This window comes from Lepus europaeus, chromosome 9, assembly GCF_033115175.1.
Source record: "Lepus europaeus isolate LE1 chromosome 9, mLepTim1.pri, whole genome shotgun sequence".
Lineage (NCBI taxonomy): Eukaryota > Metazoa > Chordata > Mammalia > Lagomorpha > Leporidae > Lepus > Lepus europaeus.
The window spans coordinates 121,567,697-121,595,431 of NC_084835.1; the positions used below are offsets into that span (position 1 = coordinate 121,567,697).

Below are 27,735 nucleotides of genomic sequence, written 5' to 3' on the forward strand. Positions count from 1 at the left end.
CTGCTGGCCGGGGGCATGCTCTCCTCGCCCGCGCCGCCCCCTGGCCCCCTGGAGAAGATCGGCCGGTACATCGACCTCCACCAGGATGAGTTTGTCCAGGTAGGAGCTGCTGCGCTGCCCCGGAAGCTAGGTGAGATGCCTGCTTGCTGGGGGAGGTGGACTTCTTTGCCTGACAATTTAATCCCCTTACAAATTTGATTCCGTAGGGAATTAAAGATCAGTACTCATTAGGCCTGTGTGAGATCGCTGCCCCAGCCCTGCCTCTACACGGGGCCCTCACAGAGCGTCCCCAGCTCATGGGATCCCGCAGCGTCCACCTGGGACGGCAGCTCTGATCAAGCTGTGCTTAACGCCCCAGTCCTGGCCCCCGGCTGTTCTTTTGGACGCTCCCCGCTCCTTCTGCTTCTGACTCCTTCCCAGTGGTCCCCACGCCCATGGTGCACGGCCCGGCTGGAGTTGCTCAAGTGAGGTCCAGGCAGAGCTGAGGGGCCGGAGACTCTGAGAAGCCGGCGTTGTGTGCACGGCAGCCTGGGTGGAACACGACCTTTATCGCCACCCTCACGGTCCTCTGCTCCCAGAGTGTGGGAGGAAGGGGAGCTGGAGGCCGGCAGGAGAGAGGGGAGAGCGAGGGCTGGCTGCAGCCCCAATCCCGCTGGGCAGCTCCCTGCTCTGCCTTCGACCCTTCTAGGGCCACACCCCTCCCCACTCCACGCTGTTGATTTTGCTCAGCAGCCTTTGAGCTCCCTGGGGCCTCACCGGACTTTGGGCCCTGGGCCCCAACACCATCTGGCGCGTGGTCAGCACTAGGTATATGTTTATGGAATCAACGCGCCACTTGCAGGGCTATCCTTGTGCAAACAATTAGATAGGCGCAAAGATGAGCGTCCAGGCCAGACTCCAAAGTTTAAGCTGTGTGCAGTGCCCCCTCCTGCTGGAAAGCTGACATGACACGTGACACGGGGGCCCCCTGGGGTGGGATTTCCAGGAAAGGCTGGGGGTGGGGTTGGGTGCTGGTTTGGGCCTCTTCCTGCCTCTTCCTCTGTACCCAAATCCGTTCAATTCAGGGAGAACCCAGTCATATGGGCTCTACAAATTCTAGTTTAAGAATTGTGACATGCAAAATTCTCTAAAGTATAATACAAATGAAAGTACGGTATCCAGGATAGAGAGAGCCCCAGAAAAGAAGCTAGGAAGTGGAGTTCGAGAGGAGCCGTCCAAAATGTGGGCGTCTCTTCAGGAAAGTGACAACTGTGCCGGTTCCAGCCCCGGGCTGTGACTGTGCACGGGTAGTCGCCATGCCCCTGCAGGTGGGCAGCTCAGTCCTCTGCACAGAAGGGACGCCTCGCAGACCAACAGGTGCAGCGAGGGGGCGGCCGCGAATTGTAAATGCAGAGCACGGCCAGGAGGAGCCAGCAGAGGCCGCTGCGGGGATAACTGCTGTGACCCAGGGTGGCCCAGAGGCATCCAGGGGCACTGGAGGGAAGTCAGGTGTCCCCGGGGAAGGCCGCTGCCCTGATGGGGTGGGGAGCTGACCAGCTCTTGGCTCCTAGGAACTAGAAACTGCAGAGAGGAACTTGCCGGGTTTGCAAGCCTGCTGGACCCCCTGGGTCACTGTCCAGGTATTTCCCCTCACCTGCTCCATCCCATGGCCCTGGCCTCTGGTTCGCGACCAGACCCCAGTGCACAGCCAGTTACTCCCGCAGGACCCCATCTGCGCTCACATAGCTCCGCCGAGGGTCCTGGGCCCCCTCGGGCTAATCCTGCATTGCCTCTCTTCACAGACACTCAGGGAGTGGGTGGCCGTGGAGAGCGATTCTGTCCAACCCGTGCCTCGTCTCAGGCAAGAGCTGCTGCGGATGATGGCCATGGCTGCGGATAAGCTCCAACGCCTGGGAGCCAGCGTGGACTCCATGGACCTGGGTTCTCAGCAGGTGTTGTCGGTCTCCCTCCTGCCCCAAAACGGCCACTTTTGTGGGCATCAGCCACATCTTCCCGGGGTGGTGACAAGAGGGGGCTTTCCCTGACCGGCAACCAATACCCCCCTCCCAGTCCTGATTCCCAGTAGCGATGGAACCTGCACCCTTGTGGGCCTGTCAGGACTCCCAAGGTTGGGAGCCAGTGGAGGAGGCCAGGAAGAACAGCCGATTTTGGAAAGCACCCCTCCCCACTCCCCCAACCCCCTTGTACTATTTGCTTTTTTGCAGGCAATGCTCAGATTTCTCCCAAATTCTCCTTTCCCATGAATGTCTCTGCTTCTTTCTCAAAGGCTCCATGTACAGCTCTGCATTATTTTATTTTAAAAAATCGATTTATTTTATTTGCAATGCAGAGAGAGAGAGAGAGAGAGAGAGATTGTCCATGTACCATGGGGTTCATTCCTCCATGGCTGCATCAACCAGGTGGTGGCCCAGGAGCCTGGAACTCCATCTGGGTCTCCCACATGGGTCCTTGGGCCATCAGGGCCTGCTTTTCCAGGCCATTAGCAGGGAGCTGGATTGGAAGTGCAGCAGCCAGGATTCAAACTGGTGCTCCTATGGGATGGTGCATTGAAGGCAGTGGCTTAACCTGCTGTGCTACAGTGTCAGCCCGCGCACTGCATGCTCTCGTCAGAACCCTGCCATCTCACCACCTGCTGCCTGCTGTGGCATCGGCCAGCCCCAGAAGTGTCTGTCCCCCAGTTTAATCCAGCTGAGGTCTGAGTTCTTATCGAACAGCATGTCCAAGTACCCTTTGTCAGGGCGAGCTCACGGAAGGGCTGCACTGCCAGTTATGTTTTATGTTTTTATTTATTTACTTATTTATTTGACAGGCAGAGTTAGACAGTGAGAGAGAAAGACAGAAAGGTCTTCCTTCCGTTGGTTCACCCCCCAAATGGCCACTACGGCCAGCGCACTGCGCTGATCTGAAGCCAGGAGCCAGGTGCTTCCTCCTGGTCTCCCATGCGGGTACAGGGCCAAGCACTTGGGCCATCCTCCACTGCCTTCCCAGGCCACAGCAGAGAGCTGGACGGGAAGAGGAACAACCGGGACTAGAACCAGGATCATATGGCGCCCATATGGGATGCTGGCGCCACAGGTGGAGGATTAACCCAGTGAGCCACAGTGCCGGCCCTTGTTTTATGTTTTAATCAGTGTTTTAGAGATGAAGAAACACGGGATGAGCTCTGCAGAGATAGGGACCAGCCTCCCCGTGCCAGGCCTGAGTTTTCTGCACGCGGGATAGACACGTTCAAACAGCACGACCGTTTCCCTCTGCAGCTGCCTGGCGGACAGAGCCTTCCTCTACCGCCCATCCTACTGGCTGAGCTGGGCAACGACCCGAGGAAACCCACTGTGTGCTTCTACGGCCACCTGGACGTGCAGCCTGCGAAGCAGGGCGACGGGTGGCTGGCAGACCCGTACACGCTGACGGAGGTGGACGGTCAGTGACCCTCGAGCCCAGGGCTTGCTGCTGGATGAAGACTCGGCCGGGACCCTGACCTCAGCCTGTTCCACCCTGTCGTTAGCAAGCCGCAGAAAGGCTGTTCCCCGGGGCTGCCATGCAGCTCTTTCATTTCCGGGGCAAATGATGAACTTTGTGCCCCTGGATGGGGGGGGGGGGGGGCGGGTCTCAGGTTCTCAGGAAATTGGTCTTCTATGTCACACGTTTGTCTTCTTTTTTAAAAACTGGAGAACAAGCATATTTTAAAATAGTTATTTATTTGAAAGGCAGAGAGACAGACACAGATCCTCCATCCGATGGCTCGCTCCTCAGCCATCTGCAATGGTCAGGGCTGGACCAGGCTGGAGCCGGGAGCTGGGAACTCCATCCAGGCCTCCTAAGTGGGAGGCAGGGACCCCCTAATACTTGAGCCATCACCTGTAGCGCTTGAATCCAGGCCCTCTGGTGTGGATTGTGGCTCTCCCAACTGGTATCTTAACCACTAGGCCAGACACCTGCCCTGTATTCTTGTCTTAGATAGAATTCGTATTTTATAAAGAGAAGTAAGGAAGGTTAATAGATGTACCCACATATCTTTTCCCATTTGTCTGCTGATTGTAGACTCTCACAGCCGCTGATATTCCACAGCACATCCTCGGGTCTCTTCGGTGAACTTGGATAAAATAGCTGTTGACCATGAGGCCAAGGGGGATCTGTGCGTTTCAAGTTAGCTTATTTTATCTGACCTACTCGTGACCATCCCAGTCGTGCGAAGAAATCCCACCTGGCGATTTCAGAGCCACATTGTGTCTGGAACATCAGAACACACTGTTACACCACGACCCATAAAACAGTGCTTGTTCCTGGCTCACTCAGCACGGCAGAGGCAGCCACACTTCCTGAAAATTCTTCCTCTGCATTTACAGGAAAACTCTATGGCCGGGGAGCCACAGACAACAAAGGCCCTGTCTTAGCTTGGATCAATGCTGTGAGCACCTTCCACGCAGTGGAGCAAGTAGGTGGCTGTTTGGGATGGAGGGCGGGGTGACGTGATGGTGACGAGAGGATGACAGCAGGCTTGTGATAGCTTTCTGTGGTCCTTGGAGGAGTGTGCGCCTGTGACATCCACCTGCAGACGAGAGCTTGCCCAGGGCAGCCTGCTAGTGACAGCAATCATGCTCTGAGGATGGGTTCCAGCCTGCGCTGCTAACCATGTTAAAACACAAAACCCAACCCAAACTTGACCACCTTGTGGCTGAGCTACTGTTTGCTCTGACTTGTCATTTAAAAAAAAAAAAAATCTTTGTCCTTGTTATCTTCCCTTTTTTCTTATCACTAGCAGAGACACACAAACTCCTAAACCTGAGTTGGCTACTTGGCAAGGTACTGAGGTACAGATCATTGCTGCAACACATCCCTTTTTTTTTATTTTTAAAAAAATGTATTTATTTGAGAAGCAGAGTTAGAGAAGTTGGGGGGCGGGGTGAGATAGAAATCTTCTATGCACTGATTCACTACCCAGATGGCTGCGATGGCCAGAACTGGGCCAGGTCAAAACTCAGGGGCAGGAGCCCCACCCAAGTGGGTGGGAGGGGCTCCAAGATGGGATATTGTCATCGCAGTCAGAGGCTTAACCCCCTTCGCCATAAAGCCGGCCCCTACAGGACATGCTAATCCCTGGGGGCTCTTCCCTTGGGTGCCTGGGGGCTTTCACCCGGTGTGCTGGGCGGGTTGCCTCCTCTGTTATGCAACAGAGGACCTTCCTGGGCCCAGGTCTGCATCTTTAACTGCCTGAGGCTAGGTTCTCTAACCAGTCTTCTACCAGCCAGTGTGCTTCAACCCCTGATGGCCATATCTGGCTGTGTGGCCACGGGGCTCAGACTCTGCACTGTGAAAATGGCTGCCTGGATGTGGGTGCCATGTGGGAGGCTGGCAACCCGTGTTGCCCAGACATGGCCCTTCTTGCTCCCACGGGAGCTCGAGGGAGGAGTTGGCCTTGGAGCCCAGCCCTTCTCATTCCCCTCTCTGGGCACTGGAACCTGCTGCTGAGGAGGACTGGCTCCAAGGTCAGGGACACCTGTGAGTGGCTGGGAAGGGCATGAGGGAGGGAGGGCAGTCGCCACCACCCCACTCCCAGGGGCTCCCCAGGAAGCTCCCCTCTAGCTGCGGCCTGGACAGAGGAGGAAACACAGAGCACTTACGGTGTGCCAGACCCCGCGAGAGGCCCCGGGACTGACGGGCAGGCACCAGCAGCCCTGGCCTCAGCGACGCTCACCCTGCCCCCTCACTCACTCTGGGCTTCTTAGCACCTTCCCCTTCCTCTGAGTGCACACTGGGGGAGGTTCCTCCTTTTAGAACAGGAAGTCTACCGGCAGCAATTTTTAAATCCCAGGATTGAGATTTTGCTGAAATATGCACAAGCAGCTGATATGAACACTGTTCAGTGTGGCCCTATGGCATCAGCTCTGAGTGGTGGCAACACACAGGAATTAGAGCTGTTTCCTGATTTGACCCTACAAAGTACTAGCACCTAGGGTGCACCGAGGAGTTTGTGAAACTAACCTTAAAGATATATGGCCTTAAAGAAAAAGTCCTGTCCAGCATTTCTACCTCTTCTCATTAGCAAGACTTTAATTCAGTCAAGTGCTTTTGAACACTGGGTATTTTAGAAGTAAACAGGTCCCATTTGTTGGGCTCATGGGCGAAAAGGAAAGTGGGGCCGCATCACCCAGCAAGCCCCCTGCCCATCCTGCCTCCTGCTGACCTGGGCAGAGGCTTGGGGAACAGAAAAGCCTTTCTGAGACAAAACAGCTTTGGGACCGAGTTTCAGCTGGGGAGAGACGAGAGTAGGAGTCAGTCTCTGGGTGCCACCTCCATGGGTAGACACAACACCCCGTGGGGCAGCCCCAGGCCTGCCCAAGGCTTCCAGGGTCCGTCTTCGGGGGTGCCCCTCCCAGGTCCCTCCATGGGTACGGCCCTGGACGTTGGCAGTGTCCTTCCCTGGAGACAGTTTCATCCGATGCCAGGGGGCGGCCTCTCGGGGGTTTATTTTCCACCGAGACACAAGCAGATGAGGAGGGAGTTAACTACTCCTGAGTCAACTCCCTTATCTCGCGGAGAAAGACAAGCTGGATAAGTCAGAGTGCGTCTCTGGTTGGGTCCTGCTGACCACTGCAGAGCTGTCTTCTTATCCACAATGCTCACTTAGCTAAACAAGCTCTGAGCATTTGCTATGGCCTGGGATTCCCCCCCAACACACACACACACACACACCTTCCACGCTTCTCCTCTCTCTCTCCTCTCTCTCTTCCTCTCTCCTCTCTCCCTCTCTCTCCCCCCCATTCCTTTGGGGTAAGTAATACTTATAAAAAAGAGCCTAAATAAATTCTAAAATCTGCCTTGCTTTTCAAATTTCAGTCCCGCCGCGTCTCATTTTCTGACCTGAGCTGACAGTGACCATTTCTGCCTCATAGACTTGTTGAGTAGTTCAAGTGAAGAAAGATCCGCGAGGCCCTCGGTGGCACCAGGCCCCTCCTGAGGGTCAGGGTCTTCCTCACTCCTGCTCGCTCGCTCCCTCTCTCCTGGCCTTGTCCACAGAGAACTGGAACCATGTCACTTCACTGTGTTGTTCTCCCAGGAGGCAGGATGAGTGTTAATGCCCGCATGTCACAGAGGGGTAGCTGCCGATGGTGACAAGGGCACACCCTGGGTGTGGAGGAGCAGCGTGGACTCTACACAGGCCAGGGTGCTGGCCCAGTCCTCCTTCAATGTGGGGCAGCCAGTGGCTCGATTTGTGAATTTTATTGATTTACTCATTTTTATTTGAGAGGCCAGGGGACACAGAATAAGATAGGTTGAGAGAGCTTCCATCTGCTGGTTCACTCTCTAAAGGGCCTCAACAGGTAGGGCTAGGCCAGGTCAAAGACAAGAACTCAATCCAGGTGTCCCATGTGGGTGGCAGGGACCCAGCAGCTTGAGCCAGCACCTGCTGTCTCCCAATGTCTGCATTAGAGGGAGGCTGTGGAAAGAAAGATCCGCAGTGGAGTGAGGACTGGAGCTTGGGCACTTCAGCTAGTAATGTAGGCATTCCCTCTACTAGGCCAAAAGCCCACCCCAACTTTGTGCTTTATTAAATATGATTTGGCAGAAAACGCTTAGAAATGCAATGCAAAAAAAAAAAAAAAATCCCAACGGCTTCTCAGCAGTTGTTGGAAGTTACATGTTAACGAAGAACTTGCAATGATCAAGATCTCAGAAATTTAGCTCAGCTTTCTAAGATGCACAGAAACGCCAGCAGTCTGTTTGAACAAATCATTTCCCCAGAATGCCCTCCTCCAGCTGCAGCATGGAAGGTCACTCGTTTTCCAGCACATAATCCTCTACCCAGCTTGCATTTATTAATCCGCACTGAGTCAATCCCACTCTTAGAGCTGATTAGCATGTTTGTACTGTGTCGTTTATCTGCATATAATTACTTCCACGGTGATTTCTCCTACTCCTATGCTCAGGAAAACACTCTGACCTCTCTTCTGAATGTGGCTCTCAAAGATATGAAGTTAGGAATTATAAAGGCACAAAAAGATCAAAACCAAATGGCAGACAAAACACATTGTAAAAATTTTAAAGGAGCTGTGCCATGCCCTAATATTAACTAGAGAAAAACTCGAGCTCCATTTTACGGCAAGATCAAAGCCTTTGAATAAGTTAAAAGGCAGATTGAAATCATCGCTGAAAAATAACAGATACTTGAAATAAAAATGATCCGGAGGCTTAGCAGTCTTTCAAAGGAAAAAGTCCTCATTTATCATGCTCAGGATTACGAGAACAGAAAGGGGATTTGTAACCGAGTAACCTTTCTTAAAAAAATGCCTTTTGGAGAGAAGGAAGAAAATGCTCCTTCTGCAGCAGCAAAGACAGCACCTTGGTGCAGATGTCGGTTTTTCCTGAGGAATTCCTTCCTCGAATTCTTCCTCGTGGCGTTGAGTTGCTGGGCTGTGATGGCGAATACACAGTGGGCATTCCCCCTTTATAATCTTAGAGTAGAGCTGCTGGCAAGGTAGAAAATGCAAGTGCTGAATGTACCTGGGGATTTCGGTGCTTGGCCGGACACACGGCCCTGACTCCCCAGAGCCCAGTGGGCAGGGGTGCCGCATGTCTCCTCTTGCTGCAGGACCTGCCCGTGAATGTCAAATTCGTCCTTGAAGGCATGGAGGAGGCGGGCTCCGTGGGCCTGGAGGAGCTCGTTCGCAGAGAGAAGGAGCGCTTCTTCGCGGGCGTGGACTATACCGTGATTTCTGATAACCTGTGGCTCAGCCGGAGGAAGCCTGCACTCACCTACGGCACACGAGGAAACAGCTACTTCCTGGTGGAGGTATCCGGAGACGGCTCTGGGGGCTGGGAACAGGATGAGAGGAAGCTCTTCTGAGCCCCAGCCTGTACCTGGGACTGCAGCCCGGGGGGTCTCAGTTCTCGGGGCAGCCCAGGTTCATGAGGCCTCCAGCACTTGGGGCTGTGTGCCTGTGTGCACCCCTCTCAGGAGCGCGCCAGAGGCGCTTTGACTTGGAACCAGGGCTGTGGAACTTGGAGGCCGCAGGAGCAGCCCATGGGAGGTGGGGCCACCACCTGGCCAGGGGCTGCAGGTGCTGGGAAGTTCCTGTCCTGCTGCTCTCAGGACAGGAGACACAACTGCCAACATCAAGGGCAAAGAGAAGGCCACTGTCGTCGCCCAGGCTCCTGCGAGGGACAGCCTGGTGCAGACCCTGAGCTGGCCTTTGAGTGGGCACCCTGAAGCCCCCTGCAGGCGGCTGTGACGGGTGCACAGTCACTTTCCTTTGCTTTCTGTCCCCCTCCCCCACACACACAGGTGACTTGGCATAGTACTCAGAGTTTAAGATCAGAAAGTTCCCTGTGGGTAAATAGCTAATTATTTACCCACTTTGGTTTATTTTCTCACATCACAGTGTCTACAGGCCCCATCCAATCCCCAGGGAATTGTGAGAATGCTATGGCCAGGAAGAAACCACACATTGTTATGCCTGGGGCTACTGGATCCAGTTAGACAGGCTCTGAGCTCCAGGAGTTGTATGGCTATGAGCCAGAGAGCCATAGGGAGAAGATGAGCAAGTAAGAGGGGAGAGAGGAAACAGGGCATCCTGTAGAACCCTCTGTCAAGGCACCTGGCCGTGAGAAGCAGGCACGTGGTAGAATAGCGGCTGGAGAGAGTCTGCAGCGCTGCAGTGGACTGAGGTGGGGCAGACCTGAGAGTCAAGGGTATGCTGGAGAGCGAAGGCGCCTAGGGGCTGGGAGCGGACGTGACCCTGAGCCAAGGGAAGGCGTCGGCCTCTTCTATGGGGTCAGGTGCAGCGCTGCTGTTTTGCTGTCCTGGCCTCTGTGTGTTACTGTTGTGCAGGGAGGAGGTTCCCCGGCAGGGAAGCAATGGCTTGAAGTGGCCGCTGTGGCAACGCGCAGGGCACCGGCTGGTGCCAGAAGAGGCGTCAAGCGGCGGTGAGGCCCCGCCGAGCAGATGGGTCACTTTCTGCAGCTGTGCTCAGCAGTCAGGGACAGAAGTGGCCCACGTGAGTGGGGCCGACCCGGGGTTGAGGTTAACTGTGGAGGGTGTGATGGAGAAAGGAAGGACGAGCCGGCCGTGAGAGAGCAAAGTGATGAGTGGCGGCTTTTTGGTCGTGTCGGGGAGGACAGTAGGTTGGAGAATGGTGGAAGGGTTGAGAAACTAGATGCTTTGATGAGGACCAGGAACAGGTGGTACGGAAGGGGCACGAGAGAAGAGAGACAATCAGAAGGGGGATTTCAGTTAAGACTTCAGAGGTGAGACGTGTAAACCCTCAGAGTGCTTGAGCTAGTATTATTGCCTAATAGGATAACGGCCTGGGCTAACGTGATTACATGGACTTGTCAGCTGGCGGTATAAAGTCAGATGGGAGCAAGCCAAGGCGGGCTGGGCAGAAATGTCAGACGGACGAGCACTGAAGACAGAAATCAAAACCACACACACAGCCCGTGTGGAATTGCTAACCGGGTATGGTGTGAACTGAAGTCAAGCGGGTGGGCAGTCATTGTAGCAGGAGCTTCTGAATTCCAGAGACCGGAAGCACCCCCCACCCCCCCCCACCCCCAGAATGGCCCGTAAGCCACCAGAAAGCTTAGGGCCGGTGTTTAGGTAACAGGTCAGCCCCACAGAGATGAACATTTAAGGGCACGGAGCTAGGAAACGATGCCACTTGAGTTCCTGAAGATCTGAGTAGAGAGGGACTTGAGCTGTGGAGGGGAGAGAAGGAAAGGAGTCACCGGAGGAGCAACATCAGGGGACTGTGTGGATGGCAGGAAGACACAGAGGAAGGACCAGGGAGGAGGGCTCTTCGCAGTGTGGGGTGGAACAGTACAGCACCAACAGTTTGACCAAGGTGGGCTGGCAGTCTGGGCTAGAACTGTGTTTGTGGAGGGGCAAAGGGAGATCCAGGAGACAGTGGGACGTGCAGAGGTGGGGTGACAAGGAGCAGGAGCCAAGGCCAGGTCTGCAGTCACCGCCTGGGTCCTGAGGGCGCCCGCTGCACGAGAAGCTGTTGCTGGAGGAACCCAGTAAGTCCTCTCCTCTCCTCTCTTCACCCGTTTTCCAGGTGAAGTGCAGAACCCAGGATTTTCACTCGGGAACCTTTGGCGGTATCCTCCACGAGCCCTTGGCTGACCTGGTTGCTCTTCTTGGTAATACTTTAGTTCATTTCACTTTTTGAAGCATCAAGGCATCTAGTGAAACACAGTTCTTTTATTTGTTTTTCTTTTCTGAGAGGTAGAAAGTGACTGAGCGAGAACTCCCACCCACCAGTTCTCTCCCCAAATGCCCACTGCTCTGAGCCCGCAGCCCAGAGCTCGGTCCAGGTCTCCCACTGGGGTGGCAGGAACCTCATTCCTTGAGCCGTCACCACGGCCTCCTAGGGTCTGCATTAGCAGGAGGCTGGAGTCAGGGGCCGGGGCCAGGGATTGAACCCAGGCACTCTGAGCCGGGACAAGGGCATGTTAACCACCAGCAGGTGCCCACCCCCATAGTACGGTTCCATCTCACTCCCGTGTCTCTCTCTTCCTTTGGTATCTGAAATGGCTCAGAAGCAGAGGGAAGCACAGGAAAAACGGGTTAAATGTCCCGTCCCCTAGGCTCAGAGTTAAGTCCACGTTAATTCTCTCTGTGGACAGAGACTCTGCTTAGAACCATGCTCCCTTCCCTGTATTGCATCTTGTGGCACACCCGGCCCTCCTCAAGGAAAAGAGGCCAAAGTGTGCCGAGGTCTGAGAGGCCGTCCCTGACTCTCTCACTGCACCTTCTAGAATGGGGTGGGCGGGCAGGCATGGTACTCCAAGCCACTGAACCACAAGCTCAGATGCAGAGACCCGGCATGACAGTTCTGAATGAAGATAAATTAACAATGATGACCAATGGGAAAGGCATAAGTGACGTCCAGGCCAAGAGCCTCTCATAGCTCTTTGTAGATGGAGCCCCATGGCAGCTGGGCCTGAAGCTGCCAGGGTCTGTGGCTCTGGGAGAGAGGCAGTAGGTCTGTCTTGGCTCTGCCATAGGCCACCTGCACGGTGCTCATTGAGTTAATTATGCTCTCTGGTCCGGGGTTTCCTCCTTGGTAAACAGAGGACAACTGCATGTCTACTTGGTGAGTGTGGTTTTGGATCCAGTGAGAAGAACATGTGGGTGACTCACCATGGTGGCTGCAGCACAGGGCGTCCATCAGTGGTCAGTGGACTCAGGGTGTCCATCTGTGGTCAGTGGAGCACAGGGTGTCCATCAGTGGTCAGTGGACTCAGGGTGTCCATCTGTGGTCAGTGGAGCACAGGGTGTCCATCTGTGGTCAGTGGACTCAGGGTGTCTACCCATGGCCAATGGGCCATAGGGTGTCCATCTGTGGCTAGTAGAGCACAGGGTATCCATCCATGGTCAGTGGACCATAGGGTATCCATAGTGGTCGGGGGAGCACAGGTTGCCCATTGTGGTCAGGGGAGTATAGGGTGTCCACTAGTGGTCAGTGGACTCAGGGTGTCTATCTGTGTCTAGTGGAGCACAGGGTGTCCATCCATGGTCAGTGGACCATAGGGTGTCTATAGTGGTCAGGGGAGCACAGAATGTCCATCAGTGGTCAGTGCACTCAGGGTGTTCATCCATGGCCAGTGGACCACAGGGTGTTCACTGATGGCCAGTGGAAAAGGGTCTTCACAGCCTGAGAGAGGAGCTGTTGCCTTGCCAAGGACTCCAGCGCGGCTGTCAGATACGTCAGTGCCACTTGGCTACATTTGTCGAGATCGCTGTGGTTCTGTGTGGCACGGAGATACCCAAGAGTTCTCCAGGTTTGCCCAGCACCAAAGCACTGCCCTCACCTCCTGTGGGCTGCTGGGAGTGTGCGATGGGAAGGTCCACATTTTTCCTGGAAAGCCAAGATGCCCAGGCTTGCTCTTCCTGGTAGCTCTTCTCCTATTCAGGGCTGCCCAGGGTGGATTCCCTGGGAAGAAAACAAAAACATGATCTTCAGGGGTCTCCTGGCAGGAGCTGTGTCCAGGGTTCTCGCAGGTGCACATGCTTTTATATTCATAATTGATACTCTTTTTTTAAAAAAAGACGTATTTATTTATTTGAGAAACAGAGAGGTCTTCCATCCACTGGTTCACTCCCCAAATGGCCACAACGGTCGGAGCTGGACTGATCTGAAGGCAGAAGCTTCTTCCAGGTCTCCCACAGAGGTGCAGGGGACCAAGCACTTGGGAGCTGGATTGAAAGTGGAGCAGCTGGGGCCGGCGCTGTGGCTCAATAGGCTAATCCTCCACCTAGCGGCGCCGGCACACCGGGTTCTAGTCCCGGTCGGGGTGCCGGTCCTGTCCCGGATGCCCCTCTTCCAGGCCAACTCTCTGTTGTGGTCAGGGAGTGCAGTGGAGGATGGCCCAAGTGCTTGGGCCCTGCACCCCATGGGAGACCAGGAGAAGCACCTGGCTCCTGCCATCCGATCAGCGCGGTGCGCCGGCCGCAGCGCACCAACCACAGCGGCCATTGGAGGGTGAACCAACGGCAAAAGGAAGACCTTTCTCTCTGTCTCTCTCTCTCACTGTCCACTCTGCCTGTCAAAAAAAAAAAAAAAAAAAAAAGAAAGAAAGAAAGTGGAGCAGCTGGGACTTGAACTGGCGCCCATATGGGATGTCAGTGCAGACACAGGCTTAACCTACTGTGCCATAGTGCTGGCCTCAACTGATGCTCTTTTAACAAAAGGCGTTCAGATAGTATGTAGGCTCCAGACCTCACAATCCTTTGATCCGCCCCTTCTGACACATAGAGCTTCTTTATGCAAATCTTCGTGTGCCCTCCTGGGTGAATTATAAGATGCACCCCTCTGGCCTTGGAAGTCCTGGCTGGTCCTGTCAGCCTGTGGGACCCAGCTGCTGGTCTCTTCAAAGTCGTTATCAACATCTTCAGCTGTAGAGCTTCATCCTTTCTTCCCAGCCCCAAGTTCAGTAATGGAATCTACTGTAACCCCACCATCGATCCATGGGTCTGTCTACCTGTGCATCCAGGATCTACTTGTTCATCTTCCACCTTCTCGTTGCCCTAAAATATAATTCATGGACAATACTTCCATGCTTAACACTGTCAGAGGACGAGCTCTTTCCCTTTCACAGGTTGGAACGGTTTTCACAGGAACCTGGCGTGGGCAGCCTATTAGTTTGGGATGAGGAAAGGTTAATTTTCTGTGTTTTCCGCACTGATTTTCTTCTCTCTCTTGAGAGCCGCATTGTCAACCTTCATAATCCGTTCTTACGCCCCCACGTGGTGGCCACTTGGCATCCTCGTAGAGGGCACAGCTTACCACGCCCGGATTTCGCACCCAGGTGCGCACCATCCTGCTTAAGGGAGAGTCGGATCAGGATCGTGAAGGCATGACTACCTCATACCTTTACTTTTGTTAGTTTTTGGTTCAAGTCAAACATTCAGTCCATGGCAGAGTGAATTCTGGATTGTGCCCTCTATGCTGTTTTCTTACACCTTGTACAAAAACTGAGGACATAGGGTTGAGTGCTAGCTTTTTTTTTTTTTCTTTTAAGGGTTTATTTATTTATTTATTTGCAAGACAGAGTTACAGAAAGGCAAAGGCAGAGAGAGAGAGAGGTCTTCCATCCTCTGGTTCACTCCTGAAATGGCTGCAATGGCTGGAGCTGGGCCAATCCAAAGCCAGGAGCTTCCTCCGGGTCTCCCATGTGGGTGCAGGGGCTCAAGGACTTGGGTCATCTTCTACTGCTTTCCCAGGCCATAGCAGAAAGCTGGATCCAAAGTGGAGCAGCCAGGACTCAAACTAGCACCCATATGGGATGCCAGCACTGCAGGTGGTGGCTTTACCCACTACGCCACAGTGCCTGTCCAGAGTGCTAGCTTTGACGGGCTGATGGCCAGGGGTTTGCTTGGTGTCATGCCAGGCTGTGGTGGGGGACCCCGCGGTAGCTCGTTGACTCCCAGGCCCTCCCTCAGCGGCACTGCAGATCAGAGTCCAGGGGTAGTGGGCTGCGCATGTCCTCCCCTGCTAGCTGGAGGAGTCAGGAAGCCAGAAATCCAGAAGACATCCCGCCCTACACAGGTCTCCTAACCCCCATCTTTCAAGGTCCTCACAGCTATGAGTCCCCGGTGACAGTCACAGCAGCAAAGGCTCATTGGCTGTCAGCTGTGTAGGACCTACCCTAGTCTCCACGAGGCGAGTACAACGGGAACTCGAGTAGGTTTCCCGTCCACAGAGAGGCTTAACACATAGCGGGCCAGGAAGGCGGGAGGCGGGAGCATGTGTGTCGTGGTGGGGACGGGGGCAGTGGAGGTACTCGTGTTTACACGAAGATGTTCTGTGGCTTCCCCTTTAGCCGATGCACTCCTGCTCGCTGCATCTCATGAAACGTTTTAGAGGCACCAAGTGTCCGACGTTATTGAAAAGTGCTGACATCCCACAGCGACCCCTGGGCTGGGGAGGGAGGATTCGGTCCCCTGTGGCCGGTTTTCCAAGGCGGCACCCTCTGCCGCCTCCTGGGCCAGCAGAGGAGGCTGCAGATATGATAGCGCGTTCGGAGGATCGTGACTGGGCCTGGAGAGTAGCAGTGGGGCGCAGTGTGCGGGGGGGAACCCTCAAGCATCCCGGTTCCTTGTACACAGCAGAATTCTCCCTGCTCTGCACTGACATTGAGGCATCTGCTCCCTGTTCCCCCCCAGACACGGCGTTTCGGGCAGGGCTGTGACTGACAGCGCCGCACAGCTCTCTCCATCGGCTGCCTCTGCATGCAAATGGAAAGGAAAATGAGGAGATTCTTTCTCTTTGGCAGGGCACGGGTCTGCTGGCACTTCCCCAGACCAGCGCTGGGAGGACTGCCTGCACCCCGAGAAATGGGAAATGATGGCTGCTGAGCACTGAGCCCCAGGGGTTACTGGTGCGGCAGTGAGACCTGGGAAGACCAGTTCTGCTCGGGTCTGGGAGAATTTGCTCAGGATGTGTGGATGACCCCCACCGGTCTGGCTGCGGTGGCTAAAATGACAGGGAAAAAGTGCCACCTGTGCAGGCTTATGATACAGACGTGAGCTTCGTGGCCGCTGGGGCACTCTGACTGTGCTGCCCGTAGTATTCCTACCTCCTTGTCCAAAACACCAAATGCCTTTCCAAGCTCTCTGAAGTTTCTGACCGTCGAGACTGGCCACTGGGGGCCAGAATGGGGCACAGTAGGAAGCTGCAGCTTGGAGGCCCTCATCCCATGTCTGAGTGCTGGGCTTAAGTCCCAGCTGCTTCGTGTCCAATCCAGCTCACAGCTAACGAGCCTGGAAAGGCAGCAGAAGATGACCCAAGTGTTTGGGTTCCTGAACCCACATGGGAGACTTGGAAGAAGCTCCAAGTCCCTGGCTTTGGCTTGGCCCTGCCCCTGCCATTGAGGCCATTTTGGAAGTGAACCAGCAGATGGAAGATTCTCTCTCTCTCTCCCCCTCTCCCCCTCCCCCTCTCCCCCTCTCCCCCTTCTCCCTCCCCCTCCCCCTTCTCTCTCCCCTCCCCTTCTCTCTCCCCTCCCCCTCTCCCTCTCTCCCCCTCTCCCCCTTCTCCCTCCCCCTCCCCCCTCTCTCCCTCTCTCCCCTTCTCTCTGCCCTCCCCCCTCCCCCCTCTCCCTCTCTCCCTTTCTCCCTCCCCCTTCTCTCTCCCCTCCCCCCTCTCCCTCTCTCCCCCTCTCCCCCTCCTCCTTCCCCTTCCCCCTCTCTCCTTCCTCCCCCTCCTCCCTCCCCCTCCCCCTCCCGCTCTTTGTCTCCCTCTCCCTCTCCCTCTCTCTCTGTAACTCTGCTTTTCTCCTGTTGACCTGCCCCGTACCTTCATGCCGAGTCTGCAGCTGGACTGTGAGCAGGGTCTGTTCCATGGGCATTGTTGCAGCTCTGTCCTTACACAGAAGGTTGCTGGAAGAAGTTTACGGCTCTATGCTCCAGGGTGGACTTGGTGTTTGTATTATTGATGGTGTTTTATGCTTTCGATTTTGGTGAGGATGAGGGAGGCAGACAAATTCAACGACAGCCAGTCCTAGTACTTCAGCACCAGCTGTTTTGATGTTGGTTTTATTTGTTGTTTACTTGAGACACAACAAAGAGAAAAACAGTGGTAGAGACAGATCAACAGACAGGCAGAGAGAGAGCCTCTACTCACTGGTTCACTCCCCAGATGCCTGCCGTGGCTGGGGCTGGGTGAGGCCAGAGCCAGGAGTCAGGAACTCGGTTCAGGTTTGCCATGCAAGTAGCAGGGGCCCTGGTACTTGAACCTCCTCCACTGCCTCCCAGGGTGTGCATCAGCTGGAAGTCTGAGTCAGGAACTGGAGGCCAGCATCAAACCCAGGGGTTCTTGTGGGCTTCTTACCTCCCAGGCTTAATGCTTGCTCCCATTTTTCAACTTGAATCTAATGGGTTTGTACCATTTATTTGAAGCACGATGTAGTTCACTGGGCTAAATGAGGGGAGGGCTGTCCCTTGGGATTTGTGCAAAATGACCTGCAACCCGGTGCCTGCAATGCAGCAACACAAGGGGTGGAAGTCTGGTGGGGTATGTGGGGACCAGGACCGTAGCAGTGGAACAGATGGTTGGGGGGGGTGATGGCCTCCCCCAGGTCTGCCACCTTTTCTCCCTCCAGCCTCATGCTGTGCCTCCTGAGCTCACTCTCCACGCGTGGGGAGCTGTCACACAGCACACTGCTCCATCCCGTGGATTTGGGTAGGGTGTTTCCCGGCTGTAACTGCGTAGCACAGAGCCAGGCCACCTGCTGATCTGCTCACGTGGCAGTGCACTTGTTGCCTTTTGTCTTGGCTGTCTTCACACACCAGCACTGACCTGCTGTCTAGAACGTGGTGGGGTCCAGTAACCTCGTGTTGACTGCATCAATGGTTTGGAGTCTTCACCCATGCTTTGCACTTGTTGACATGGGGTGAAAGTGTAGTGTGACACAATAATTTTCTGCCACTGATGTTGTCAAAGTATAATCATACTGAGAGTATAGATCATCTAGTTATGAAGTATCTTTACTTGAGTAAAAAGTCCCAGCTGTGTTGAGGATTAAGTTCTCTTTCCTGCAGGCATTTTTGTGTCATTTGTATCCATTACTACTCAGCTGTATACATACAGACATATATATACATATATACATATGTATATATACATTTTTGAGAAGTATTTTCTCCAGGGCGTGAGCAGTGCTCACTGAATCTGGACACCTGCCTCCTTTCCAGATGCCCACCGATGACCTTGTCCATCCCCGTTGGCCGCTGTGGTCTCTCATAAGGCAGGGCAGTGTGTGTGCTTATGAACTATTTAGCGGTCATGATATATCCCTCACAGCCTAGGCCTCAAGGGCGTGAGCCTCTGATGCAAAATGAGTATTTGCCTGTACGTTAACGATTATGGTTTGTGTACGTGTGTGTCCCGAGAGAGATCAAGAAGGCATGCTGGAAATGTCCAGTGTCTCGGGTATGTATGTGCCATGGTTTCAATATGACTTGACCCCCGGACCCGAGCAGGACCTTACACTCCAAAGTCATAAGTCAGCAGTACCAAGTCGGTGGAAACTTAAGCCAATGCCAGCATTGAGGAGTGGGCCTGCTGGGAGGTTTCCCTTTGCTGGAGGGGGCCCTCCGGAGGGAGCTTCTAGGCAGGCTGATTGCAGTAGCCTCTGCCGGCCCAGCCACGGTCCCTGCTGTCAGCCGCGGCATCTGTCACCCTCACAAAGGCCAAGCTGATGGGGGGCCACCTGCACCTGGACTTGATCCTTCAGAACGCTGAGCCAAGATAAACCTTCCTTTGTAAGTGGCTTGCCCCAGGTCTTCTGTTGTGGTAGTTGTAAGCTGACTACTACAGTAATATGTGTAGGCCTTCATATATAATGTGTATGTACATACATTTTTAAATGTTTTAATAATGAACACGTATTACCTGGGAGCTCAGGATAAAATTAAACAAAAAAAGTGAACAAAGCTGATAAGTTGAGCGTAGGTGAGTCCCACGAGGAATTCCTGCGGGCTGCAGACTCCCGTGTTTTCTGTCCTACCGTTGGCCTGGTGAGCCACACAGTGGGTCTGCTTGTGGCTCAGCCTGCCTGGTGACCAGCACCCTCCTCTGACTGTCACACTGAGGTGCTCCCTATGGCTGCCGTGGGGAACAGGGATGGTCAGGAGGCCTGCCACACCCCAGGGGAGCCTCGGTCCAGCTCCGGGTCCTGCTTCAGCCACTGACGTGTCCACATGGCCTGTTTGTGTGTGTCGCAGGGAGCCTGGCAGACTCCTCCGGTCACATCCTCATCCCTGGAATCTACGACTCCGTGGCTCCGCTTACAGACGATGAGAAGGACATGTACAAGGCCGTCGATCTGGATCTCGAAGAATACCGCAACAGCAGCCAGGTGGAGAAGTTCCTGTTTGAGACCAAGGTATGGCCACAAACGGATGGAAAATCTGAAAAGAGTGATGGTAAAGAACCGCATTTGCCCACTGTCCAGTGTACTGTCTGGAGCCTGAAGCAGACGTTCCTAGGCGGGTTCTGATGTTCACGGCCACTCTCCTGTGCGGTTCACTGGGCACTGGCTTCAGCCCAAACCGAGAGCGCTCACTCACTCCCTGGCCAGCCTTCCCGCCATAGTCCCTTAACTGAACACCCATGCCTGCCGTCAGGTGCAGAGTTTACAGTCTGAGAAGCACTGGAGGTTAGTCCCGGCTCCATGACCGCTAACTGTTCATTTTCCCAGGCAAATACAAGAATCGGTGGGGCTCGGTGTCTAAGGAAACCAAGAGCCAACAGGATTTGCTACTGGCGAGTTCAGAGTCTTCCTCTTTTCTCTTTCTCACCTCCTCCTTTGTAAACGCTTCCCTGGTCTGGTGTTTGGCAGTGGTGGATTCTGGAGGAGCTGCCACCCTGAGGGGAGGCGACAGAGTGGAGTGTGATGACATCTGTCCCTGCCCTCAGCCTGGCTCACTGACGGCCACGATAAGAACGCAAGCTGGACAGCTGTCTGCCGAGCTCTCTGACATCTTCTGCCTTGATGACTGGGGAGCATTTCTGAAAGGGCCCCTCTGCCACCCTTAACCACACGGCACAGCACTCCCGCAAAGTGGGGAACCGGCCAGCGGGGAGGTTCTGGCACACAAAGGCAGGGGGGCGAGCAGCCAGGGAGCCTGTGGGAACAGCCCACTCTGTCATCGGAACAGACGTCCCTGGGTCACCAGTGCAGGCGTATCTTGTCTGGTGTCACCAGTGCAGCCATGTCTAAGGAAGGTGATCATTAGCTTTTCACGCTATTTGTCCTGAAGTGCAGGAGCTGGTGATAGGACCAACGCCATCTAAATGAGTTTTAATTAAACATTCTTTGGGTAATTTCCAACCAGGAGGAAATCCTGATGCACCTGTGGAGGTACCCAAGTCTTTCTATTCACGGGATCGAAGGTGCATTTGACGAGCCTGGAGCTAAAACAGTCATTCCTGGCCGAGTTGTAGGAAAATTTTCAATCCGCTTGGTTCCTCACATGAACGTGTCCGTGGTGGAAAAACAGGTAACAAACGTCTGTGGGTGTTCTGCCTGGCGGCACCATTCCGAGTCTCTGTCTGTTTCATGAGCAATTTGGTCATTAGCTCTCACTTTTCCAGTAAGAAAAGAACCGGGACAGATGTTGGGAAACCAGCATCATTTTTGTGCAGTAATGATGTCTTCCCTCAGTTATGTGCGATTACGTAGTTGGATCCATAACCATTTGGTGTTGGATGATGGAAAATTTTTAAAAATTAGATGGTGGCTCTGAAAGCCAGAGGGAGGGGGCGAGTGCCCGCACGTGTGTGGAGGCAGGGGGTCTCAGGGCCTGACCGTTTTCATGATGTCTGCAGTCAATGCTTTGAATGAAAATGTTCTCCGGAAAATGTCATGTGTCCAAATTACCACCCTGGCATCTCTACCTTGAATTAGTTTAATAGGAAGGAAACTGCTGAGTGACTGAGGTACAGAAATGTCTCGTCCCAGCCTGCAGTGTCCTTTGGCAGTCCTGGGAGCACCGTGTCTGTCTCCCTCCTCCCCACCCGCCTCTCCCTGGGAGGCGTTGCCCCTTCCCACAGCTCATCAATTCCACAAGGGCAGCGTTCAGGTAAAAACGTGCTCAAGGACCGAGCCGAAGAAATACTCGAGAGGACGCGTTCTCCCAGGAGTCCACAGCAGCCGTTGGGAGGGAGCAAAGTAGAGAGAAGGGTCCCGAAACGCGTCTGCCTCCGTTCAGCTTGGAACTGCTCCCCTGTTTTGGAAATTTCCCAAGTGCCTAGTGTTCCCCCAGAGACTCATTGTGGCACAGAAAAGTAAAAAAAAAGGGCTGTCCCAGTGGAGTAAAGCTGTGCTTGTTGACCTTTTGGGATTTTCAGCAGACATGACTCAAACACTCTGTGCTAAGCATGGGGTGGGCGCAGGGCTGGGCCTTGGAGGGTGGTCCAAGGAGGCAGCAAGAGCAGGTGTTTTTCCTGCCCGGTGGAGCCTGGCTCTGGTCCTCCTCAGCATGTCAGGTCCATCAAGCTGATTGACAAGTCAAGTCAAGCCAAGGTCAATCACAATGCAGCCCCCGTCAGGTCAGGTCGGGATTCCAGCCAGGTCCTTTGTGAAGGAAGATATTCACTGCGTGAGACGGTGACGGCAGCTCCCTCTTACTATTTAAAACGTTTCAGGTGAAGCGGCATCTCGAAGACGTGTTCTCCAAAAGAAACAGTTCCAACCACATGACTGTTTCCATGGTGGTAGGACTACAGCCGTGGCTGGCAAATACAGACGATAACCAGTATCTTGCAGCAAAGAGAGCAATCAGAACAGGTGGGGCCTTCAGATACACTGATTTTTCTGGTTTATAATGGTACCAGATGGAAGCGCTCTCTCTCTCTCTCTCTCTCTCTATCTCTCTCTCTCTCTCTGTAAATCTTTTAAAAATAAATAAATAAGTCCTTAATAAAAAGATTGAGAAGTGGTGGAGGAACAGGGACTAGAACTGGCACTCTGATATAAGATGCCAGCATTGCAAGTGGTGGCTTAACCCCCTTGCTGTGCCCCAGCCCCACCCCTGAGACTTCTTGGCCAAGGCTCCATCTTCCCATGGGTTGGAGTCGCTAATGTGTACTTTGTTCTCTTGCAAGCCCACAGCCAGGCTGTCCGGCTGATGCTAATACCGCATGGTCCTAGGGAGACACAGCTAAGTCAGGCCACTGGGAATTTCCACAGAAAGTCCTCCTGCTGTAAATTTACGAATCACGTGAGAAGCTCCATTCCAGTCCCGAGTCTAACACCAGTGAGCTTTCGTGATGCCAGAAGGCGGCGTTGCTTGATCTGGGATTTCCATGGGGATGCCTGTTTGAATTCTGTGTGCTTGCGAGTGTTGGGCAGAATCGGCGGAATCACCTGATGGACAGGACTGGGTGCGTGTGCTTGGGCGTTTCCAGCTCTGGCCTTAAGCAAGGGACCACCTGCCAACAATAGCAAATGGGGGCTCCCAGAAGCACAGAGGCAGTTTCGGGGTGTTTCCGAAAGCTAGATGGGACGACACTGACCTCAGTGTTATATTCCAGAGGGGGCCAAGGCCAGCTGCCAGTGAGGGCAGAGCACGGGTCAGCATCCAGCCTCCTTAAAGCACTGTCTTTGTGGGTTTTCCATGCCGGGGCACAGACATGAACAGCCAGAGAATCAATCTGAGACTTAGAGCTGTGCTTCTCTGTGTCATCACTCCAAGTGCTCCCAGTCTTAGCGAGGTGAGAAAAAGAGGAAGATGGCTTAGGAATGCAAACGGGAGGCCAGCTGAGGCTGGCCAGCACCTCGAGGTCTGAATTGCATGGGATGCGTTGGGGTCTCCTGGGTGCTAGGCCAGTTCTGCTGACGAGGGCCAGCGGCTTTCTCCACTCACACATCTTGCTTATGATTAAGGAAGAGGCAACGCAGTCTGCTTTGCTTCTCTGTTTTATTTTTCATTTCCATTCCCTCCTGGGCAGCTGTCCACTAAGCTGGGACGTTTTCCCTCATGTCCTTCAAGAACTCAGGATGGCTGTCGGAACTACGAGGGTCTTCAAGAAGTTCATGGGCAGTGAGCTTTGATGAGGAAGCTGTGGGTGGTTTTGAAGAAAGATTCAAAAGTTTTTTGTGACAAGATAAATTTATCCTTTAATTCCATTTTCCCTGAATACTTTGAAGTAACCTATTTTTCCTGGGAAACCTTGAAAGTTGGGAGAAACATTGCAATTTTTGGGTGATATTGTATATAGCTTTTTATTTGTATTTCTATTACCAAATAACCCAGCAAAGTCTCACTTCTGTAATAGTTAATTCATGAAGAAACTACAAAATAGACACATCATTTATGTCTTGTCACCAACTCATGACTTTTCCAATCATGAGAAGACATTGGAAAAACCAAGTTGAGTTTGTTTATTTATTTATTTATTTTAACAAAACAACTGATCAGAACTCATCAGAAAGTGCAAGGTCACAAAAGACAATGAAATATTGAGATAAGAAAAGACTAAAGAACAGCAATGATAAAATGCAATTTGGGATTCTGGATCAGTTCCTGGAATAGAAAAAAGGGAAATGTTGGTAAAATTCAAATAAAGTTTTGACTGTAGTTAATAATATTGTAGCATTGTTAATTTTTGATTTTTAAAGATTTATTTATTTGAAAGAGCTAAAGAGAGAGTGGGAGAGAAAGAGATCTTCCATTTGTTGGTTTATTCCTCAGATGGCCACAAAGGCCAGGGTTGGGCCAGGCTGCAGCCAGGAACCAGGAGCTTCATCTGGTTCCCCGACATGGGTGCAGGAACCCAAACATTTGGGCCATTTCTGCTGCTTTTTCCAGGCCATTATCAGGGAATTGGGTCAGAAGTGGAGCCATCAGGCTTCAAACCCGTGCCGTTATGGGATGCCAGTATTTTAAATGGCAGCTTAACTCTCTATACCACAATGCCAGCCCCAATTTCTGATTTTTTAAAGAGTTATTTATTTGAACCATAGACTGACAGAGATCTTTCATCTGCTGGGTCACTCCCCAAATGGCCACAGTGGCTGCGGCTGGGCCAGACTGAAGCCAGGAGCCCAGAACTCCATCCAGATCTGCCACGTGGGTGGCATGGACCCAAGCACTTGGGCCATCTTCCACTGCTTTCCCAGACGCTTCAGTAGGGAGCTGGATTGGAGGCAGAGCAGATGGGACTGAAACTGGTATTCTGATATGGGATGCTGGCAGTTTAACCTGCCATGCCACAGTGCAGGCCCCAATTTCCAACTCTTGATCATTGTACAATGGTGACATGAGATGTTAGCATTAAGGACATTAGAGTAAGGGGTACATTGGAACTCAGTACTATTTTTCAGTTTTTTGAAATTTTAAACTTTTCGAAAATTAGTTTAAAACAGAATTTTTCTTTTAAAATAGTGTGTTTCTGCGTGGGTACAAACTGATGAGATCTTTACTAATTATATACTGAATCGATCTTCTGTATATAAAGATAATTGGAAATGAAAAAAAAAACCTGGTGTTAAATTGGAAATGGCATAGAAAATTAATTAATTTTTTAAAAAAATGTTATGTAGGATCTCTGCCTTTAATGTGCGGTACACTCTTATTTAATGCTATAACTAGTACGCCCACAGTATTTTTTTTTTTCTTTTTCACTTTGTTTTGCTATATGGGGGCAAACTGTTGAAATCGTTACCTAATATATACTAAACTGATCTTTTGTATATAAAGAGAATTGAAAATGAATCATGATGTGATTGGAAGGGGAGAGGGAGCGGGAAAGGGGAGGGTTGTGGGTGGGAGGGAAGTTTTGGGAGGGGGAAGCCATTGTAACTCATAAGCTGTACTTTGGAAATTTAGATTCATTAAATAAAAGTTTAATTAAAAAAAAAGTTGATAATTATAAAGAAGGCATCCAGGCTGGCGCCATGGCTCAATAGGCTAATCCTCTGCCTGCAGCGCCGGCACCCCGGGTTCTAGTCCCGGTCGGGGCACCGGATTCTGTCCTGGTCACTCCTCTTCCTGTTCAGCTCTCTGCTGTGGCCTGGGAGTGCAGTGGAGGATGGCCCAAGTCCTTGGGCCCTGCACCCGCATGGGAGACCAGGAGAAGCACCTGGCTCCTGGCTTCAGATCAGCACGGTGTGCCGGCCGCAGCGCGCCAGCTGCAGCAGCCATTGGAGGGTGAACCAATGGCAAAGGAAGACCTTTCTCTCTATCTCTCTCTCTCACTATCCACTCTGCCTGTCAAAAAAAAAAAAAAAAAAAAAAAAGGCATCCAGAGTTTTCTTCTTGACTTATTGTCTATTTTAGGATGTAAGTTGAATGACATCAATGAACAAACGTACCCTAAGCACCAAATTTAACAGTAAAAGAAGAAGGAAGAGAAAATAGAAAAAGCAAATACCATAGTTGAGGGGGTTGGTTACTGGAGGCAGTCTTGTCATTATTCTGTTGACATGTCTTCTCACCTTTCAGTGTTTGGAAGAGAGCCAGATATGATCCGTGATGGATCGAGCATTCCAATTGCCAAAATATTCCAGGATACTCTTCAGAAGAGTGTGATGATGCTTCCGCTCGGAGCTGTTGATGACGGAGAGCACTCCCAGAATGAGAAGATCAACAGGTGAGCTGCTTCCTGTGCAGGCTGCTCCCTCACGGCACAAGCTGAGGGTCTTCGTACCGCCCACCGGGGGACTCAGACACTGTTTCTCACCGTCTGGAGGCTGAGAAGTCTAAGATCATTGTGCTGGCTGGTTCAGCCCCTGGGGAGGGCTCTCTGCCCAACTGTGCGATGGCTGCCCTCTCTCCACTGGGTGAGGAAACAGGGAGAGGTGGAGAGAGGGAGAGGGTGTGTGGTCGGGGTCTCTTCCTCTAGCCCATCAGACTAGGGCCTGCTCCTCTGGCCTCATCTGACCTCTCGCATCTCCTGCAGTCATGTCAGAGGTTACAACATCAACAGATGGGATTTGGAGTGCTCAGTGTTTGGTCTCTAACAAGGAGTTTTAGGAATATTTGGTAGGCATACTGTTGGCAGATCATACAAATCTCCCAAGCCTCCCAGTCTAGTGAGAAACAAAGACACATTTGGCCGTGATGTGGGTCGTGTCAAGGGTCAGGAAAATGGACTTAGATTTGAGTCCTGGACTCATCCCCACTTCTAGTAATCCGCCACTTGCACGTGCAGCTGCCAAGTGGCTTTCATTGGGAGATCTCAGGAGCATGTCAATACTACACATGGAGGCCGGCACCGCGGCTCACTAGGCTAATCCACCTGCGGCGCCGGCACCCTGGGTTCTAGTCCCGGTCGGGGCACCGGATTCTGTCCTGGTTGCTTCTCTTCCGGTCTAGATCTCTGCTGTGGCCCGGGAAGGCAGTGGAGGATGGCCCAAGTGCTTGGGCCCTGCACCTGCATGGGAGACCAGGAGGAAGCACCTGGCTCCTGGCATTGGATTGGCACAGCGCAACAGCCGCAATGCGCCGGCCGTAGCGGCCATTGGGGGGGTGAACCAACGGAAAAGGAAGACCTTTCTCTCTCTCTCTCTCTCTCTCTCTCTCTCTCACTGTCTAACTCTGCCTGTCAAAAAAAAAAAAAAAGTAAATACTACACATGGAATTTATGCTATGAAATCTTTCTGTCAGTTCTTTCCCGCCTTCATCGGATGGCGGTTGTAACAGAGGTCTCTTTGTTTTCCCTTTTGTAGGTGGAATTACATAGAGGGATCCAAGCTGTTTGCTGCCTTTTTCCTGGAGCTGGCTAAGCTGCACTGATAGTGATAGAGCCTTCCAGTTGGATCTGACCCACGGACAGGTCCCTTCTCCACACCCATGGACAGGGACAGAATCTAAATATCCAGAGGATTTGGGTCCAGTAAACTATGTTTGTTTTTCCTGCCATATGAAATGTCTGGGGCCATTTGAACCAATGATAAAGAATATTAAAGATTCAGACATTGGACAAGGTGTGACATCTGTCCCCCATTGCACACCCTCACAAAGTCACAGCTGCCTTTAACCAGATGATTCCCCAAGTCCCGCACAGTGGCAGGACAGGATTCATTGTGCTCTTCAAGCCAGACTAGGACAGTTCCTCAGTGGTTGGACTCTGTCTCTGCAATTTGATTGGCACAATGACGCGGTCTGCCCCCGGGGCCTGAGGCCTCCTGGCTAGTCACCACTCCATCCCACTCAGCACTTGTGCCCCAAGGCTGTGCTACACTCTCCTTTCATCTTATTAATAGCAGTGCTGGGCTCCACCACCAGCTCTGGGGATTTCCCTCTGGACTCCTTTTTTAGAGTTACTAAAGCATGGTACTAGATTCACCTCTTGCCTCTCCATCATTTATTTTTTTTTCTGCTTCTTGAAGAGTTCTGAAGCTCAAATGATCCATATTCATGTCCTTAAGCCATTTGGGATTCCTTGTGCAAGGATGAGTATTTTTAAAATAAATTCCAAGATCCTTTACATTTCCTGTGATCGATGTCACTTTGTTAGCCTCTCTGCCTGCTGTTCGTTCTTCCCATCCCATGGTAAAGACTCTCTCTCTGGCATCTGTGCACTCGTAAATCCACTGTAGCAGAATCAATCTTGATAGAGTTTCTCTCACCCCATTGGAACTTTACTCACTGACTACATCTAAATTGCTCAAAGCTTTTAATAGCGTGTGTTTTAGATAGAGAACGAATCAACCTTGACACCAGTAACACAGTCTAAATTTAAAGCCATCAGCTAATGCTGCATTCATTAATCATTTTAGTTA

At 52.6% G+C, this 27,735-nt stretch overlaps 1 protein-coding gene across 1 annotated transcript; it reads left to right on the forward strand.

Annotated features, from left to right (window-relative positions):
- On the forward strand, window positions 1-26,808 carry CNDP1 (carnosine dipeptidase 1). The gene is made up of 11 exons (XM_062200316.1): window positions 1-99; window positions 1,782-1,931; window positions 3,258-3,420; window positions 4,347-4,435; window positions 8,591-8,791; window positions 11,055-11,139; window positions 19,229-19,389; window positions 20,342-20,506; window positions 21,654-21,795; window positions 25,454-25,601; window positions 26,680-26,808. The coding sequence occupies exons 1-11, from the start codon at window positions 16-18 to the stop codon at window positions 26,744-26,746; spliced, it is 1,455 nt and encodes a 484-aa protein (XP_062056300.1). The 5' UTR covers window positions 1-15; the 3' UTR covers window positions 26,747-26,808.
- The last annotated feature ends 927 nt before the right edge of the window (window positions 26,809-27,735 follow it).

Bases quoted from the DNA above. Each gene is read 5' to 3' on its own strand.
- CNDP1 (XM_062200316.1), top strand. From the start codon at position 16: ATGCTCTCCTCGCCCGCGCCGCCCCCTGGCCCCCTGGAGAAGATCGGC. The intron at 19,390-20,341 runs GTATGGCCACAA...ATTTCCAACCAG, and splicing joins AGTTCCTGTTTGAGACCAAG to GAGGAAATCCTGATGCACCT. The intron at 21,796-25,453 runs GTGGGGCCTTCA...CTCACCTTTCAG, and splicing joins AAAGAGAGCAATCAGAACAG to TGTTTGGAAGAGAGCCAGAT.